At 35.3% G+C, this 19,003-nt stretch overlaps 1 protein-coding gene across 6 annotated transcripts in view; it reads right to left on the bottom strand.

The window, feature by feature from the left end:
• AGTPBP1 (ATP/GTP binding carboxypeptidase 1) overlaps positions 1–19,003 on the bottom strand; it is a 164,401-nt gene that overhangs the window by 46,062 nt on the left and 99,336 nt on the right. For all 6 annotated transcript variants that reach the window (XM_058695567.1, XM_058695566.1, XM_058695563.1 and 3 more), the window contains 3 exons: positions 8,857–8,940; positions 6,959–7,045; positions 6,726–6,874 (listed from right to left, as the gene is read on the bottom strand). In XM_058695567.1, the coding sequence (XP_058551550.1) occupies positions 6,726–6,874; positions 6,959–7,045; positions 8,857–8,940 (320 nt within the window). The remainder of the gene's footprint in view (positions 1–6,725; positions 6,875–6,958; positions 7,046–8,856; positions 8,941–19,003) is intronic.

The following is a 19,003-nucleotide window of genomic DNA, read 5'->3' as shown; positions in this document are numbered from 1 at the left end:
GATGATTTGATATTAGAAATATTATTAATACAATACAGCACATTAATAGCTCATATTATTATATGGTCACATCACATTAATAAACGCAAAAATAAAATACTTTCAGTTTTTAAAACTTAGTAAAAGTAGAAATTTAAAAAAAATTTTTTTTTATTTTTGAGCGACAGAGAGCATAAGCAGGGTAGGGCCAGAGAGAGAGGGAGACACAGAATCTGAAGGAAGCTCTAGGCTCTGAGCTGTCAGCACAGAGCTGGACACGGGGCTCGAACCCACAAACCGCGAGATCATGACCTGAACCGAAGTCGGACACTTAACCAACTGAGCCATCCAGGCGCCCCAAAATAGAAATTCTTTACTATGAGAAAGAATCTGTATCTCAAAAAAAGAGCTAGTGTATTTAATGTAAATACTAGCAGCATTCACATTAGAGTCAAAACAAGGATGTCCAATGTCTCCTTTTTATTGTAAACATTCTCAAAATTATATCCAACAGCTACAAAACAATGAAAGATACACGATATAACTACAGATAAGGAAAAATTCTAGGGACCTAGCAAGAAAATCCGCAGTATCAATTCACAAACAATGAAAACTAGTAAGAACGTTCAGTAAAGAGGTCAATTTTCAAGTGAACATATAAAACTTGACAGCTTTCTTAATTATAAATAACAAACCTGAAAATGTTTGAAAGTACTCTTTCAAAACAGACGCCAAAAGAAAATACATAAAATACTTAAGAATGGAAATAAAAATGAACAAAACTAACAAAGACAAAACTAAATAGCGGCACCTGGGTGGCTCAGTCAGTTAAGCATCCACCTCTTGATTTCAGCTCAAGTCATGATATCACAGTTCATGTTTTTGAACCCTACCTCTGCTATCAGCGCAGAGCCTGCTTGGAATTCTGTCTCCGTCTCTCCGTCTCTCTCTCTCTCTCTCTCTCTCTCTCTCTCTCTCTCTCGAAATAAAAATAGGGGCGCCTGGGTGGCTTGGTCAGTTAAGCGTCTGACTTTGGCTCAGGTCATGATCTCACAGTCCGTGGGTTCGAGCCCCGCGTCGGGCTCTGTGCTGACAGCTTAGAGCCTGGAGCCTGTTTCAGATTCTGTGTCTCCCTCTCTCTCTGCCCCTCCCCTGTTCATGCTCTGTCTCTCTGTCTCAAAAATAAATAAACGTTAAAAAAAAAAAAAAATTAAAAAAAAAAAAGAAATAAAAATAAACTTAAAAAACTGTTTAAAAAAAACTAAACTTAAGTGAGGGCAGAAGAAAATGAATAAACAAAACTATACACCATGTTCCTAAGCAGTGAGACTTAATATAAAAAATTCCATTTCTCTCAGATTATTCTATGAGTTTAATGTAATTGAAATCTTTTGGCACTTAATAAAACTATTCTGAATAATATTTAGAATAAACAATTCTGGAAAAACAGGTAGAAAAATTCAATTGTTTTTGAAAAAGACTACAGGATGTTAAGCTGTATTATCAAGTCAGTTACACACCAAAGGATGTTACACTAGACAGAAACGTCAGGATCATTAAATTCAAGTGGTACTAGAGCAACAAACAGCCTCCCCCCAAAATGCTAGTCCATAGCTTCTGAGAACTGTATTGTTTCAAACCAGAGGGGACAAATAATATGACTAGGGGGTCAAAGTAATTCAACCCAGATTCAAAAAGTTAGGAACTAGGAGCAAGTCAGAGTGATATCTTACCAACCAGCTTCCAATCTGTGTTTGCTAACCAGAGCATTTTGTTTTCTTTTCTTTTTTAATATTTATTTATTTTTGAGAGAGAGAGAGAGAGAGACAGAATGCAAGCAAGGGAGGGGCAGAGAGAAGGAGACACAGAATCCAAAGCAGGCTCAAGGCTCTGAGCAGTCAGCACAAAGCCTGACACAGGGCTTGAACTCATGAACCACGAGATCATAACCTGAGCTGAAGTCGGATGCTTAACCAACTGAGCCACCCAGGCACCCCATAACCAGAGCATTTTCTATATGAGCTACCACAGAGCAGCCATTCACAATGTCTTCTAAGTGATGTTTCCTCTCCATTTGTTACTAGTGGGTCAGGAACAGAGTTGCAAATGAGGCATAAATGTAAACATTTAACAAATAACTCAATTTATCAACACCATTTTAAATCTCTTTGGAGAAAGAATGGGTTCAGTTGTAGCTGCTTAACTACTAACAATAGGATTAAGTTAGACCCCAAATTCACAGAATTTACCAAAATAAATCCTGGATGAAGTTAAATATAAACACCGAAAGCATATTATCAAATGCACTTCAAAAAGGTTGACCTAATTTAACACTCCTACCAGCACAGTAAGTATCCTTTTCCCTAGTTTTCAGCAACATCTGTTCATTTGCTTTGAGAAATTCTACTTAGAGAAATTTATGGCAAAGCAATAATCGTAAACATACACAAAAGCAAATAAGTAAGGGTATCAACAGCACAGCTTATAATTTTGAAATGTTGAAAAAGATTTAATAAAATCCCGAACTGTACATTACTCAATAGAATATTATATAAACATTAGTAATGATGTCACTGAAAATACTGAATGGCATGAGAATAGTTTCGGGTGAGTTTTCATACTCTAACCCCAATCTATGAAAGGATAAAATTTCATTTTAAAATTATGTGAATGTAAGTCTAAGGATTACAAAATGCTAATTAGTGGATTTTCTCCCCTTCTTACATTCTTCTCTAAACAATTTTTAATTTACCAAATCCCCACATTAAAGATCCACTGCTTGGTTATCAGAAAAATAAACATATTTACAGCTGGCAGACAGAGGAATTCCACTTCTGTAGATTTGTAACTAAATAATTACAGACACAAATATTTCGTACAATAATGTTGATCTCAGCATTATTTAAAATAGAAAATAATTAGAAGCAGCTTAAATGTACAACAGAAAAAGGTTTGGATAAATAAGTTATAGTACCTCTTGTAGCATGTCCATTATATTCTGTTTTGGAGAAATATTTCATGACCAGAAAAAAATGTTAACAATCCAATGTTTGGTTAACATACAGACTATGAAACTGCATGGGACACAAGGCTTATTTTTTAAAATAAATACAGAATTATGTAGATGTGGAAATCACATATTGCCATATAAAAAAGGCTGGAAGGACACAACAATATTAAAGTGGCTGTCTCTGGATGATGCACTGTGGATGGTTTTAATTTTCTTAACACCATTCTGTTACCCAAATTCTCTATAAAGTGAGTTTGGAAAGTGTGACAGACATACAAAAATACCCAAAGGGCAAGGGCTAAGAAGCAGAGGAAATTTTAAAGTAAAGCAGCCATCTGTCCCATTGTTTTGATTTGGTTTCCGTTTGCAAGTTTCAGTTTATTTATTTTAAACTTAAAATGATACTAAAGGAACACATTATTTTATCACATGGAAGTACTGATTTAAAAATAAAAATAGGGGCCCCTGGGTGGCTCAGTCGGTTAAGCAGCCGACTTCGGTTCAGGTCATGATCTCACGGTTCGTGGGTTTGAGCCCCATGTCGGACTCCGTGCATCATGACAGCTCAGAGCCTGGAGCCTACTTCAGATTCTGTCTCCGTCTCTACCCCTCCCCGGCTCGCAGTCTGTCTCTCTCTCTCTCTCTCTCTCTCTCTCTCAAAAATAAAAATTGACATTAAAAACATTTTGTAATTAAAAAAAATAGAGAAGCACTGCTCTACAATGTAAGTTTTTAATTTTTAAAATTAAAATTATAATAAAGTTTAAAGTAGTAACAGTACTATTTTATAAAAGTGAATAAATGAATGTAGTTGTAAAGATGTCATCCACCTGCAGGCACTACAATTTGAAAATTACACTGGCTATCATTTTAGGAATAAATAGGCTTTTATATTTATATACTCTTAAGGAGCACCCAAAATACAAACATACTTCCACTTAAGTAACTGTCCTTTCGTCCTCTAAAATATTATGTCAGCACTATACTTACAAGTTAAATAAGGAAAACATGAAATTCTTTCATTTTTTACTATTATTCTGAATGAGTTTCAAATAAGGTAATTTTTTTAATTATATGAAGGTTTTAAGATCAAAAATAGGTCAAAATTGTTTTCTAAGAAATACAACATTCAATGATTACTAGTTAGGCCCCAAAATCACAAAAATAAAGAATGTGAAATAGATTTTATCAAGAATATTCACATCACTATTCATGCAAAATATAAGCACTGACTCCTTGGTCAAAATATATTTAAAATGCACTATTTAAAATTAGATTACTTAAAACATTTAAAAACTTTAAATAATTTTATAACAAACCTAGATATTATGCTACATAATCTTCCTTTCATTATTGCATTAAATTAGTGAATCTGATTAAAGCTTTTATCCCAAACATGTAACCATCTAGAGTGTAAAATTTCCTATTTCCCACATAAATAATGACAACTGAGAACAGCCTCTTCAACTCTTGAAAACTCTAATTCTTAGAAACGCCCCTTAAAAAGCACCATCAGGGGCGCCTGGGTGGCTCAGTCGGTTAAGCGTCCGACTTCAGCTCAGGTCATGATCTCACAGTCTGTGAGTTCAAGCCCCGCATCAGGCTCTGTGCTGACAGCTCAGAGCCTGGAGCCTGTTTCCGATTCTGTGTCTCCCTCTCTCTCTGACCCTCCCCCGTTCATGCTCTGTCTCTCTCTGTCTCAAAAATAAATAAATAAATGTTAAAAGAATTAAAAAAAAAAAAAGAAAAAGCACCATCATATTCATGCCTTTAACAACTTTAATACTTTTGCTAGTGTGCTCTACACACACTAGAGTTTTTAAAAAATTGTTTCATGAGAAAAACAGTAGAGAAAACCAATGAAACAAAAAGCTGGTTCTTTGAAAAGGTCAGTAAAATTGACAAAGGTCAATAGAGCTGACAATTCTAGCAGGATTGACAAAGGAAAACAAAGAGAAAACACAAATTACTAGTACCAGAAATGAAGCAGGGGTGTCACAACGGACCCTGCAGACCTCAAGAGGACCGAAAGGGAATACTGTGACCAACTCTACACAGACATTTGACAATTCAGAAGAAATGGATCAATTCCTAAAAGGCACAAACTACCACATACCACAACTCACTCAGTAGAGAATAATCTGAATAGCCCTACAACTATTAAATTTAATTTGTAACTTAAAGACTATCAAAAGGGGCATCCAGGTGGCTGGGTCGGTGGAGTGTCAGACTTCAGCTCAGGTCATGATCTCACAGTTTGTGGGTTGGAGCCCCACATCAGGCTCACTGCTGTCAGTACAGAGCCTGCTTGGGATTCTCTGTCCCCTCCTCCCCCCACCGCCCTTCCCCTGCTGGCACATAATCTCTCTCTGTCAAAAATAAACAGTTAAAAAAAGTAAAACTAAAGACTCTCAAAAAAGAAATCCTTCCAGACCCAGATGGCTTCATTGGAGAATTCTACCAAATGTTTAAGAAGTAATACCAAATTTGGGGTGCCTGAGTGGCTCCGTTGGTTAAGCATCCAACTTTCAATTTCGGCTCAGGTCATGATCTCCCAGTTTGCAAGACGGAGCCCCACATCAGGCTCCGCACTAAGCACAGAGTCTGCTTAGGATTCTCCCTCTCTCTCTGCTCTTCCCTCCATTCCCCGCCCCCAAATAAATAAACTTTAAAAAAAAGTAACATGAAATCTACACAGGCTCTTCCAGAAAATAAGATAATAATTTCCCAGCCCATTTTATGAGGTCAGTGTTACCATGATACCAAAACCAGATACGGTACCAAAAATAAAACAAACCAAAAAAGCAACTATAGCTTGATATCCCTCCTGAACATATAAATACAAATTTCTTAACAAAATGTTAGCAATTATCCACAATGACCAAGTGGGGTTTATTCCACAGATTAAAAAATGCTGATTCAATATTCAAAACTCAATGAAATAACACCATATTAACAATTTACAGACAGAAGATCACATGATCAAATCAATTGATGGAGATGAAACATATGACAAAGTTCAATGCCCACTCATGCCAAAAAAAGAAAAAAAAAAGCCTCAGCAAAGTAGTAATAGGAGGAAACCTCCTCAACTGTATTTTAAAATTTATAGAAAATGACTACTAACATCGTACTGAAAAGTGACTAATAAAGGAGAAGCACAAGGCTTTGTGGTGGCGGGAGTATTCTGTACCTTGACTGTGGTGACAACTTCAGGAATCTACAAATGTAATAGAATGCATGAAACTGCACCCACACTGTACCAACATCAAATCCTGACTCTGGGATGGTCAGTTACTGAAGATGTAGCCACTGGAGAAAATTCAGTGAAGAGAACGTGAAACCTTTCTGGAACTTCCATTATATATATTCACTTTCTATGAGACTATTCAAAATTAAACATTTTTAAAGACTGCTTTATGTAATTCTCTTCTAGATGAGCTGACACTGAAAACTTGATTTTAAGCAGGATAAGTAATAAATCTTTAGTTGTATTTAATTTGGATGAAATCAAAGATGCTCTTTACATTTTAAAGAGCTTTTCACCAACAAAGCAATGCACAGGTTTATTCCCAATTTTGCATTAATAAGTATCCGAATTTTGAGAACTAGAGAAAACAAAAGAACAATGAACCTTTTTTAAACATGTTAATAATTAGAAGAAAAAAAAAAGCCTTATGTACTATAGTTACAATGCCTGCATATCATCTACTCTGGGGGGAAAAACATGTCTTACCATAATTAAATTGACTGTTGGACTTTTCACAGTTAATGATGTTAAACCTGTAAGCAACACCTGGTCGCATTCCACTGACTTCAAAGTAAAACCACTGATGATAATGATTGCTATTTATATCTGAGTTCAGAATAAGATCATATTCATTTCTGAAAATAGAAAATAAAGAAATCTGATGAAAATTAGGGAAATATCTGTGTACAGACAAAGTGAGAACATTTTAAATGACTTACTTTCTAATTTGAATTACTTTGCGCAGATTCCCAGATTCAAATTTGGAGTTAAACTTCAAAATATCTCCTTCTTCTGGAATAGTGTAACTAAATAAAAGTATTCAAGTAAGTATTATAAAATACACTGCAATTAAATAGGTAAACAAAAATTTTAAAATAAAACTACACTACAAATTAAAAATATACCACTACTGCCACGTCCCCCTCTTCTTTATTTTTAAACCAAAGAATGTAATGAACACAAGCAAAACACGAACTCTGGTTAACATTTATAGACTTAAAAATTACAAGTAGAGACTGAATATTAATCACAAATAAGAAATTCTGCCCCACTAAATAAACGTCATTCCTAAATACCAATAATCAAATAAAAAGACTAGATGTATTTTTATTTTTTTATTTTATTTTTTTTTTTTATTAATTTATTTATTTTTGGGACAGAGAGAGACAGAGCATGAACGGGGGAGGGGCAGAGAGAGGGAGACACAGAATCGGAAACAGGCTCCAGGCTCCGAGCCATCAGCCCAGAGCCTGACGCGGGGCTCGAACTCACGGACCGCGAGATCGTGACCTGGCTGAAGTCGGACGCTTAACCGGCTGCGCCACCCAGGCGCCCCTAGATGTATTTTTAAAAAGGCATATGACCAGTGTTGAGTAGCAATAATTCTAATTAAACTATGCAGTTCTCAGATTAAATTTGCAGAGCTATATTAGATATAGATACTAGCTTATTTAATTAGTGCCAGGAAGGTGAAAGTACTGTCTTCACTTTACATATTCACTACTTTAGTATTTACTGAATGCCTACTAGGTACCAGATTCGGTTTTAGTTGTCTGTCTGTCTCTGTCTCTGATTAAATACAAATTTTTGCTCTTCTGGAGCTTACATTCTAACAGAGGGAAACTCAGACCTTAAGAAGCTTAATGATTTTGTCCAAAGTCATTTCAATTAGAAATAGCAATGGTATATGTATGCCACGCTCAGGGTTCCTGAGTTTCTGTTTTCACCACATCTGCCTGATCTGACACCAAATTATAAACAGTGAAATAACTAAGACATTTTGAATAAGGTACATTTGGTTTTCATTTTTAAAAGTATTATTTCAAATTCAGTCACTAGCTTTGACATAATTTTTACCCTTATTTCTTTACCTTTAAAGATAATGATCTTTAAAAAGTGTTTTATTTCCTCCAAAAAGACCAGTAAGATCTGAAATGTCCATCAGAATATTAGAATGTTGAGAGATGGGGAAACCCACTGAGGGCTAATTACATTTCTTGTATAAAGAGGCAAATGACTAAATAATAGTCACATTCATCATTTCTAATTTTCACTTATTTAAACCCTAAAATGTGCTGATAACAGTGATAACCCTAAATTGTGAATAACACTAACGCATCAAGCATCATAAACACATGGGCTTCAAAGATCAGGAAAGTAATATAAAGGACTGATGCACATTGTAAGCAGTAAGAGGCGACAAAGACTAGTGGGGACTATGGAGAAATTAGCAAGCACATGTCCCTTCTTTTTTTAAAACGGATGGTAATTTGTTGTCCTAAGGAAACGAAGGCTCAATATTGTCAATAGGACAAAATTGCAGCATTTCATGTGACATTTCCACTCTCTAAAATGGAGGTAATTTCACATTTTTTAAAAACACAGCATCAGTTTGTGACCTTTCCCTTATCGAACCCATTAAGTCCACCTAAGAACAAACAAAAGCCTGTGATACATTCAATTTAATATGATTTACTATTACATTACCATTATGTCCCTGCTAAAAGATGAAAACATAGCAAGGGCAAACTAGGTGGAAGTTAGCTATATTTTTTTTATTTTTAAAAATAACACTGAAATTTTAGAGTACTAATAAAACTAAAAACAACAGACTTACTTTGGGTTATCCAAGTCATATACCACTCGATCTATGATATCACTCTGATGTATTAACCTCTCAATATCTTGGGCAATTTTTGTCCTGAAATCACAAAAGAGAAGCATGACCACCAAAATTCATTATTATAGGCCAAGGCACAACTTTCTCCAAAATAAGTTTGGGATGAAAAAGTGTAAAAGGATAACACTTTCTTAAAATAAAAATGATCATTCATATCAATATGTCGCAAGACAGTATCTGTATTATTAAAGCCCGAATTCTGAAAATAACCATGTAGAATACAGTTACAAGTTCAATACCTTAAAAATAAATTTTGAGGGGTGTCCAGGTGGCTGAGACAGTTAGCACCTGACTCTTGGTTTCGGCTCAGGTTATGATCTCACAGCTTCATGGGTTTGAGACCCACATTGGGCTCTGCACTGGCAGTGCTTGGGATTTTCTCTCTCTCTGACCCTTCCCAATTCAAGCTGTCTCTGTCTCTCTCAAAATAAATAAATAAACTTTATTTTAAAAAATCTTGAATGTCTTATTCATGACTTTCGACATCAAAATGGTAACAAGCCACTCTGTAGACGAAAAGCAAATAATTTTACATATATAAGAACAGCATTATTAGAAGCAGTAAAGATCCAAAAAGCCAAAAATTATATATGAAGATTCTTAAAAGCCACCATTGCTGGAATGTTGCTAAAATGCAACTGGCAACCAGCATGCGCATTTGTCAGAATCAGTGCTCTCTTCTGTGAACGGAGAGGAAATGTGGAGAAGGGGACACTTGTGTCAGGAGGCAGAGCATGGACCCTGCATCTCCAGGATTCTCTAGGCCTGAGAATTCTCTAGGCCTCCCCCTGAATCAGTCCAATGAAATGGTCACCAACTGGAAAAGTCCTAGAATCCTGCCACTATCCTAGAAAAAGGAGTCACAGACAGATTCCACCATCTTCCCTGTCCATAATTAAGCCAAGGAAGGCAACAATCACTGAAGGTGTCACCAAGGGTAACCAAACCAGAACAAATGTAGGTCATACAGCCAGGTGCCTGGAACTCCAGGTAGACTGGCCACAATGCTCATACTGGGAAGATGCCTACTGCTGTTATAGTCACAGTATCACTTGTCATATTATCACTTATTACTTATTCTTTTTTTTTTTTTTTTTTTTTTTTTTTTTTTGAGAGAGAGCTTGAGCGGGCAAGGGACAGAGAAAGAAGGAGAGAGACAGAATCTCAAGCAGGCTTGGCACCAATAGCACAGAGCCTGATGCGGGGCTCAAACTCCTGAAACTGTGAGAATCATGACCTGAGCCAAAATCAAAATCAAGAGTCAGATGCTTAAGCGACTGAGGCACCTAGGCGCCCCTATCACTTATTCTTAAAGAGGAAGCCGATTATATGAACGGCTTTAAATTTCAAATTTGTCTGTTTCAGGTAAAGATTGGTAATACAGATTGAAACTGTGGTTTATTGATTTATTGTTAGAACAGAGTGAGGAAAGTTGCCAAAATGGTTATAATAAAATCTTAAAAATACACTAAACACTGAAAGTCTCCTGAACTTCAGGTAGATGTGAAACTAGTCTCCTGCACCAAAGATACTTCTTTGTGATTAAGCAGTCTTAACTCTCATATAGTTCAGAATTATCTCTAACAATATCAGTATAACTTTGACTTCAGAATAAGCTAAGAACCTATTCTGATAAAAAGCTAATAGTTATCAGGAAAACATTAAAAGGTGTGATAGTTAAATACAGAAAAAATATTAAAGAGGTACAACTCTAAATTTATTTTTAGTTTTATTCTACAAAAAATAACTCTTCACTGACAAGCAGTCTATCAAGAAAAAGACCCAGTATCAAAGGATTAAGATATAAATCTTTGATTTACATTCAATGTCATAACTTTCAAATGCCAAATTCTTTCTAAAGAAACATTTTTAAAAAGTTATTAATTGCAATAATAAACAAGTCCAAAATTTATATTGCCCAGACCTTTGACAATAAAAGAGGTAGCACTCACATACATTCAGATATACCATACCAAAAAAAAAAAAAAAAAATGTGAGTATTCAAGTATGGGTGAATGACTAAATAAATCCTAATTATATCCATTTGTTAGAATATATCCATTTGTCAGAATAATTTATTAAATAAGGCTGAAACATACCACAAATGTGCAAATACGAATACTTACAAAAGTCTAGGTTTTTTTTTTAAAGGAAAATGGTATTAACAGGCTGATACAACACCTCAGTTCCACAGCAATGCTCCATAATATAAAACAGGGTCAGAACAGCACAGACAGCCACAGGTCAGCCATGTGTACCCGTGAGATGGATGGATAGTGTGTGGAACACTGCAGGGCCCAGGCTCTGTCTGAAAACAAACTGACTGATGCCAGGTAGGAACCAGATACTAAGGTTGTTATACCAGTTTTTCAAGAAATATCAGAAACTTGGATTTCTATGAGGAATCTCCCAAATTTTAAATGCAAAAGTCAGTAAAAACAAAACAAACAAACAAACAAAGTCTGCAAAGTGAAGCCAAAATCATGTTCAAGTTAATATGGCCTACGGGCCACTCGTTCTCAACTTCTGACACTGTATTTTAGGGTACATAGTGGCCCATGTATATTAGACTAGACCTAAAATTAACACTTTAGGAAATTACCTGCCCTTCCAGGAGCCCCCATTAATAAAGAGGAAGGTCAATCTTTTATTCAGACATGGATCTGGGTGAAGCACCACAACTTCCATAAAAATAATGTCAATCCTTCCTCCCTTTCCCTCACCGGCCTATTAAAATACATGACTCTCCAGTCAAAACAAAACAATAAATATTTTCCAGATACCCTCGGGGACTATAATCTCAAATTTACTGACCTCCAATAGCTAGCAAAGACTTGGCCCAGAAGACAATAATTTATGCAGTCTGAACAATGTCCAGTGCATTCAGTCCAGTAAATGCTCTAAAGTTCGCAGGACATGCGGCCACCAGTGAAACTTTCCTTTGTTAGTTAGGTTTCCACCAGTACAGGGCAGTCTTACAGGAAACAATTTCATACATCTCACAGCTATATTTTCTGTACAAATATTATGGGCAATGTTGTTCATTACATAACTATTCCCGAGGGTCCACAGAAGATGATCTTCTTTATAGAGAACATGGTTTAACCATATGTACATAACTATATATAAATGATTAACAGGGTAGGCTCATGACCTAGACCAGAGTTTGACTCTTGGCTCTGCCACTTACTAGCAGTGTAACCTTGGATAAGTTAACTCAAGAATCCTAAGCTTCAGCATAGTCTTCTATAAAATAAGAGAAAGAATAGTAGTTTCCTCATAGAGCTATTATACCATGAAATGGCACACTCTATATACACATATACAATCCATACGAAGTACTTGTTACTTAGTACTATGTCTGGCCTAAAAAAAAAACACTCAATATAAGTTATCTGCTGCTGTGCCAGTACTAAGATTTCTGCTACTGTCTCCATTCCATAAGTACTTATGTTCCCCCAAGCCATTCTAAACTTAATATAAAGAAATCCAGGGGTTTGCTTTCCTTATTTTGCTTTTGCCACAATTCTTTCGCCTACTTTTCAATTTTAAATTTCTGAACAGGTAATATACTGACATGGAGCAAAAATCATATGCTACATAAAAGTATAAAATGGAGACTCTCACTTTCTATACAAGCCGTATCCTCCATCCATCCAGTTAACTACTTTTATTGCTCTCCCTCCACTAGCATCTTATAGCTTTTTCCATCAGTATATACAGATCTTTTTGTTTTTTTAATCACTGCATAGTATTCATACGTAAGATATACCATAATTTATTTAACTAGTTTGATTGGTGGGCACAATGCCATAACAAAAAACTTTGAACACCATTTCACAGATATGCAAATTATGTGTGTGTGTGTGTGTGTGTGTGTGTATGTATATAATATATATAAATTATAAATTCCCAGATGCAGGATTAACGTGTCAAAGGAAATAAGTACTGTTAATCTTTTTTTTAATTTTTTTTTTTCAACGTTTTTTATTTATTTTTGGGACAGAGAGAGACAGAGCATGAACGGGGGAGGGGCAGAGAGAGAGGGAGACACAGAATCGGAAACAGGCTCCAGGCTCCGAGCTATCAGCACAGAGCCCGACGGGGGGCTCGAACTCACAGACCGCGAGATCGTGACCTGGCTGAAGTCGGCCGCTTAACCGAATGCGCCACCCAGGCGCCCCAGTACTGTTAATCTTGATAGACACTGTCAGGCGGCCCTCCACAAGAAGTACTATCAATTTGCAATCCCATTATTAATGTATAAGAAAACCTGTTTTGGGGGATGCAAACTGGTGCAGCCACTCCGGAAAACAGTATGGAAGTTCCTCAAAAAATTAAAAATAGAACTACCCTATGACCCAGCAATTGCCCTACTAGGTATTTATCCAAGGGATACAGGTATAGTGTTTCGAAGGGGCACATGCACCCCCCATGTTTATGGCAGCACTATCAACAATAGCCATAGTATGGAAAGAGCCCAAATGTCCATCGATGGATGAATGGATAAAGAAGATGTTGTATATATATACAACGAAGTACTACTAGGCAATCAAAAAGAATGAAATCTTGCCATTTGCAACTATGTGGATGGACCTACAGGGTATTATGTTAAGCAAAATTAGTCAGAGAAAGACAAATGTCATATGACTTCACTCATATGAGGACTTTAAGATAAAAACAGATGAATGTAAGGGAAGGGAAGCAAAAATAATGTAAAAACAGGGACGGAGACAAAACAGAAGAGACTCTTAAATATGGAGAACAAACAGGGTTACTGGAGGGGTTGTGGGGGGGGGGATGGGCTAAATGGGTAAGGGGCATTAAGGAATCTACTCCTGAAATCATTATTGCACTACATGCTAACTAACTTGGATATTAATTTAAAAAAATAGTAAGAAATATGTGGTAGGGATGGATAAAATGCAATCAGAATTTGGTATGACATATTTAACCAGAATGACTAATATAATGTAAAAAAAAATCTTACTTTATAAAATTAATATTTACCAAGGTTGAATTGAGAACAAATCATGTTTTAGAAAGTAAGCATTTAAGGCAATATGTGCATTTACTACATGTTCATTAAAGTTTTAATTCATATTTATGTTACAGAATTTGATGAACTTACTGAAAAACAAGATATAAAATTGCTACTTTACTGGCCATAATTAGCCAAGAATGGAATTGGTTTAAAAATCCTATTCACAAAAAAAAAAAAAAAAAAAAAAAAAAAAAATCCTAGTCACAATAACAGAAATCCATAAAATTACTTAGGAATAAAATTCACAAAAATAGATGAGTTAAGTAAAACTACTAAAATACTTAAAATATAATAAAATCTAGAATAGAGTGAACAATTAATATTCCTAGAGATAATATTAAAAGAAAATTTATTGCAAATTGCAATATATTACTATACATTAACAAAATACAAAATGTTAGGATAAAAAATAGTATTTATTTGTTATGTCAGAATAAATTTTCAGAACTGAAGATATTCTTTGGAAATAGTAATTGAACTTGAGAAATATTTTGCATTGTGCAGAATGGATTTTTATAGTGTACAGCCCAGCAATTCCATTTTGATATAAAATGCAAATAAATTTTCATTGAAGGAACTATGAAACATGAAAGAACATTTAAAACATAAGAATTTTTTTTCTGAAAGCAATATATTAGAAACAAACTATGTTCATCAGCAACAAAATGAATAAATTGTGAGTATACTCATACAATACTATGTATTGATTACCATGATGAACATCATAAACCTGCTATTGACTGATGAAGTTTCCAAAAGAATACTATCAGTATATTATTTACATAAAGTTTAAAAACATGAAAAACAATGCCATATAATATTTATGTATATATTTAACTATGCATATTATAAAATAATCAGAAATGTATGATAATAAGAAACATCAAATTCAACATAATTGTTATCTCTGTTAAAAGGACTTTACAAATTAAACAATGAGTGTACAGGTGTCTGGGGAAAAAAGAGAGAGAGAGAGCGACCCTGTTTCCCTCAACCTCATCAGTAAAACATGCTATCAAACTTCTAGATTTTAGGCAATTTGATATGTGGGAAATGATATCTCAGTACATTTTAATATGCATTTCTTTTATTTTGAGACAAGTTGAACATATTTCTCTGATTGTTACTGTATTTCTTTGCCATATTTTTCATTTTATTTTGATAAAAGTATTTTTGTAAAATACCTTAAATGCTTTGTAAAACAAAGCAATATGGATTATAATTTACAAAATACAGCTAGACAATTTTTCTAAAAACATACAGAAAGCTGGAAAGTAAAATCAAAATACTAAAAGTTATTACCTCTAAGAAATGAGACAAAGAGTGACCTTTATCCTTTCTACTTTTTCTCATGTTCTAATTTTATGGAATATGAAAACAAGAGAGATGCACCCAAAAATGCTAAGCGTACTTTATAAGAGATCAGTTTCATTTTAATTTATAAGCCAATTTAAGCCAAAAATATGGATTCAAGTAATTATCAGTATGGGATTACAATTAAAAAATTTTTTTAAGTATTTTTAAAAAATTTACATCCAAGTTAGTTAGCATATAGTGCAATAATGATTTCAGGAGTAGAATCCAGTGATTCATCCCCCATTCACATGAGTGAAGTTATATATTTGTCTTTCCCTAATTTTGCTTAGCCTAATACACTCTAGTTCCACCCACATAGTTGCAAATGGCAAGATTTCACACTTTTTGATTGCCAAGTAATACTCCATTATGTGTATATTCTTTATCCATTCATCCATTGATGGATATTTGGGCTCTTTCCATACTTTGGCTATTGTTGATAGTGCTGCTATAAACACTGGAATGCATGTACCCCTTCAAAACAGCACATCTATATCCTTTGGATAAATACCTAGCAGGGCAATTGCTGGGTCATAGGGTAGTTTCATTTTTAATTTGTTTGAGGAACCTCCATACTATTTTCCAGAGGGCCTGCACCAGTTTGCATTCTCACCAGCAGTGCAAAAGGGTTCCTCTTTCTCTGCATCCTCACCAACATCTGTTGTTGCCTGAGTTGTTAATTTTAGCCATTCTGACAGGTGTGAGGTGGTATCTCATTGTGGTTTTGACTTGCATTTCCCTGATGATGAGTAATGTTGAGCATTTTTTCATGGGTCTGTTAGCTATTGGATGTCTTCTTTGAAAAAGGGTCTATTCATGTCTTTTGCCCATTTCTTCAATGGATTATTTGTTTTCTGGGTATTGAGTTTGAGAAGTTCTTTAGAGATTTTGGATACTAACCCTTTATCTGATATGTCATTGGCAAATAACTTCTCCCATTCTGTCAGTTGCCTTTAAGTTTTGCTGATTGTTTCCTTCGCTGTGCAGAAGCTTATTTTGATGAGGTCCCAATAGTTCATTTTTACTTTTGTTCCCCTTGCCTCTGGAGATTTGTTGAGTAAGAAGTTGCTGCGGCCGAGGTCAAAGAGGTTTTTGCCTGTGTTCTCAACTAGGATTTTGATGGCTTCCTGTCTTATGTTTAGGTCTTTCATCCATTTTGAGTTTATTTTTGTGTATCGGGGAAGAAAGGGATCCAGGTTCAATCTTCTGCATGTTGCTGTCCAGTTTTCCCAACACCATCTGCTGAAGAAACTGTCTTTATTCCATTTGGATATTCTTTCCTGTTTTGTCAAAGATTAGTTGGTCATACGTTTGTGGGTCCATTTGTGGGTTCTCTATTCTGTTCTATTCTGGTTTTGTGCCAGTATCATACCATCTTGATGATTACAGTTTTGTAATACATCCTGAAGTCCAGAATTGTGATGCCTCCAGCTTTGGCTTTCTTCCTCAGGATTGCTTTGGCTATTCACAGTCTCTTCTGGTTCCATACAAATTTTAGGATTGTTTGTTCTAGCTCTGTGAAGAATGCTGGTGTCATTCTGGTAGGGATTGCATTGAATATGTAGATTGCTTTGGGCAGCATCAACATTTTAACAGTGTTTTTTCTTCCAATCAATGATCATGGAATATTTTTCCATTGTGTGTGTGTGTGTGTCTGTGTGTGTGTGTGTCTTCTTTAATTTCTTTCACAAGCTTTCTATGGTTTTCAGTGTATAGATTTTTCACTTTAGTTAGGTTTATTCCTAGGTATCTTATGGTTTTTGGTGCAATTGTAAATGGGATAGATTCCTTGATTTCTTTCTGCTGTTTCATTATTGGTGTATAGAAATGCAATCACTTTCTGTGCACTGATTTTATATCCTGTGACTTTGCTGAATTCATGGATCAGTTCTAGCAGGTTTTTTGGTGGAATCTTTTGGGTTTTCCATATAAAGGATCTGCAAAGACTGAAAATTTGACTTCCTCTTTGCTGATCTAGATGCCTTTTATTTCTTTGTATTGTCTGATTTCTGAGGCTAAGACTTTCGCTACTATGTTGAATAACAGTGGCAAGAGTGGACATACCTGTTGTGTTCCTGACCTTAGGGGGAAAGCTCTCAGTTTTTCCCCATTGAGGATGATATTAGCATTGGGTCTTTCATATATGGCTTTTATGATCTTGAGGTATGATCCTTCTATCTTTCCTTTCTTGAGGGTTTTTATCAAGAAAGGATGATGTATTTTGTCAAATGCTTTCTCTGTATCTTTTGAGAGGATCATGTGGTTCTTGTCCTTTCTTTTATTACTGTGATGTATCACAATGCCTTGCGGGTATTGAACCAGCCCTGCATCCCAGGTATAAATCCCACTTGATCGTGGTGAATAATTCTTTTAACGTATTGTTGGATCCAGTTGGCCAGTATCTCATTGAGAATTTTTGCATCCATGTTCATCAGGGAAATTGGTCTGTAGTTCTTTTTAGTGGGGTCTCTGTCTGGTTTTGGAATCAAGGTAACACTGCCTCACAGAATAAGTTTGGAAGTTTTCCTTCCATTTCTATTTTTTGAAACAGCTTCAAAAGAACAGGTGTTAACTCTTCTTTGAATGTTTGATAGAATTCCCCTGGGAAGCCAACCAGCCCTGGACTCTTGTTTGTTGGGAGATTTTTGATTACTAATTCAATTTCTTTACTGGTTATGGGCCTGTTTTAAAGTTTTTATATCTTCCTGTTTCAGTTTTGGAACTTCATGTTTCTAGAAACTTGTCCATTTCTTCCACATTGCCTGATGGGCATATAATTGATCATAATATTCTCTTATTATTGTTTGTATTTCTGCAGTATTGGTTGTAATCTCTCATCTTTTATTATTGATTTTATTTATTTAGGTCCTTTCCTTTTTCTTTTTGATCAAACTGGCTAGGGACTTATCAATTTTAATAATTCTTTCAAAGAACCAGCTCCTGATTTCACTGATCTCTTCTATTGGGGGGGGGGGGTTGTTTGTTTTGGGTTTTTGTCTTTTGGGGTTTTTTGTTTTGTTTTGTTTTGTTTTTTGTTTCGACAGCATTGTTTCTGCTCTAATCTTTATTATTTCCCCTATTCTGCTGGTTTGGGGTTGTTTTTACTCTTCTTTTTCCAGCTCTTTGAGTTGTAAGGTTAGGTTTTGTATCAGAACTTTCTTCCTTTTTTAGGAAGGCCTGAATTGCTATATACTTCCCTCTTATGACCATCTTTGCTGCATCTCAGAGGTCTGGGGCTGTGGGTGTTAGCATTTTCATTGGCTTCCATGTACTTTCTAATTTCCTCTTTAACTTCTTGGCGAAACCATTCATTCTTTAGTAGGATGTTCTTTAATCTCCAAGTATTCTTTTTCTTTCCAAATTTTTTCTCGTGTTTTTGAGTTTCATAGCGTTGTGGTGTGAAAATATGCACAGTACAATCTCAATCTTTTTGTACTTGTTGAGGGCTGATTTATGTCCCAGTATGTGATCTATTCTGGAGAATGTTCCATGTTCCCTTGAGAGGAATGTGTATTCTGCTGCTTTAGGATGAAATGTTCTAAATATATCTGTTAAGTCCATCTGGTCCAGTGTGTCATTCAAGGCCATTGTTTCCTTGTTGATTTTCTGCTTAGATGATCTATCCATTGTTGTAATTGGGTGTTGAAGTCCCCTACTATTATGGTATTATTGTCAATGAGTCTT

This window comes from Neofelis nebulosa, chromosome 12 (assembly GCF_028018385.1).
Source record: "Neofelis nebulosa isolate mNeoNeb1 chromosome 12, mNeoNeb1.pri, whole genome shotgun sequence".
Classification (NCBI taxonomy): Eukaryota; Metazoa; Chordata; class Mammalia; order Carnivora; family Felidae; genus Neofelis; species Neofelis nebulosa.
Note: the sequence above shows the minus strand (reverse complement) of the source record. Positions and strands in the feature narration are given on the sequence as shown.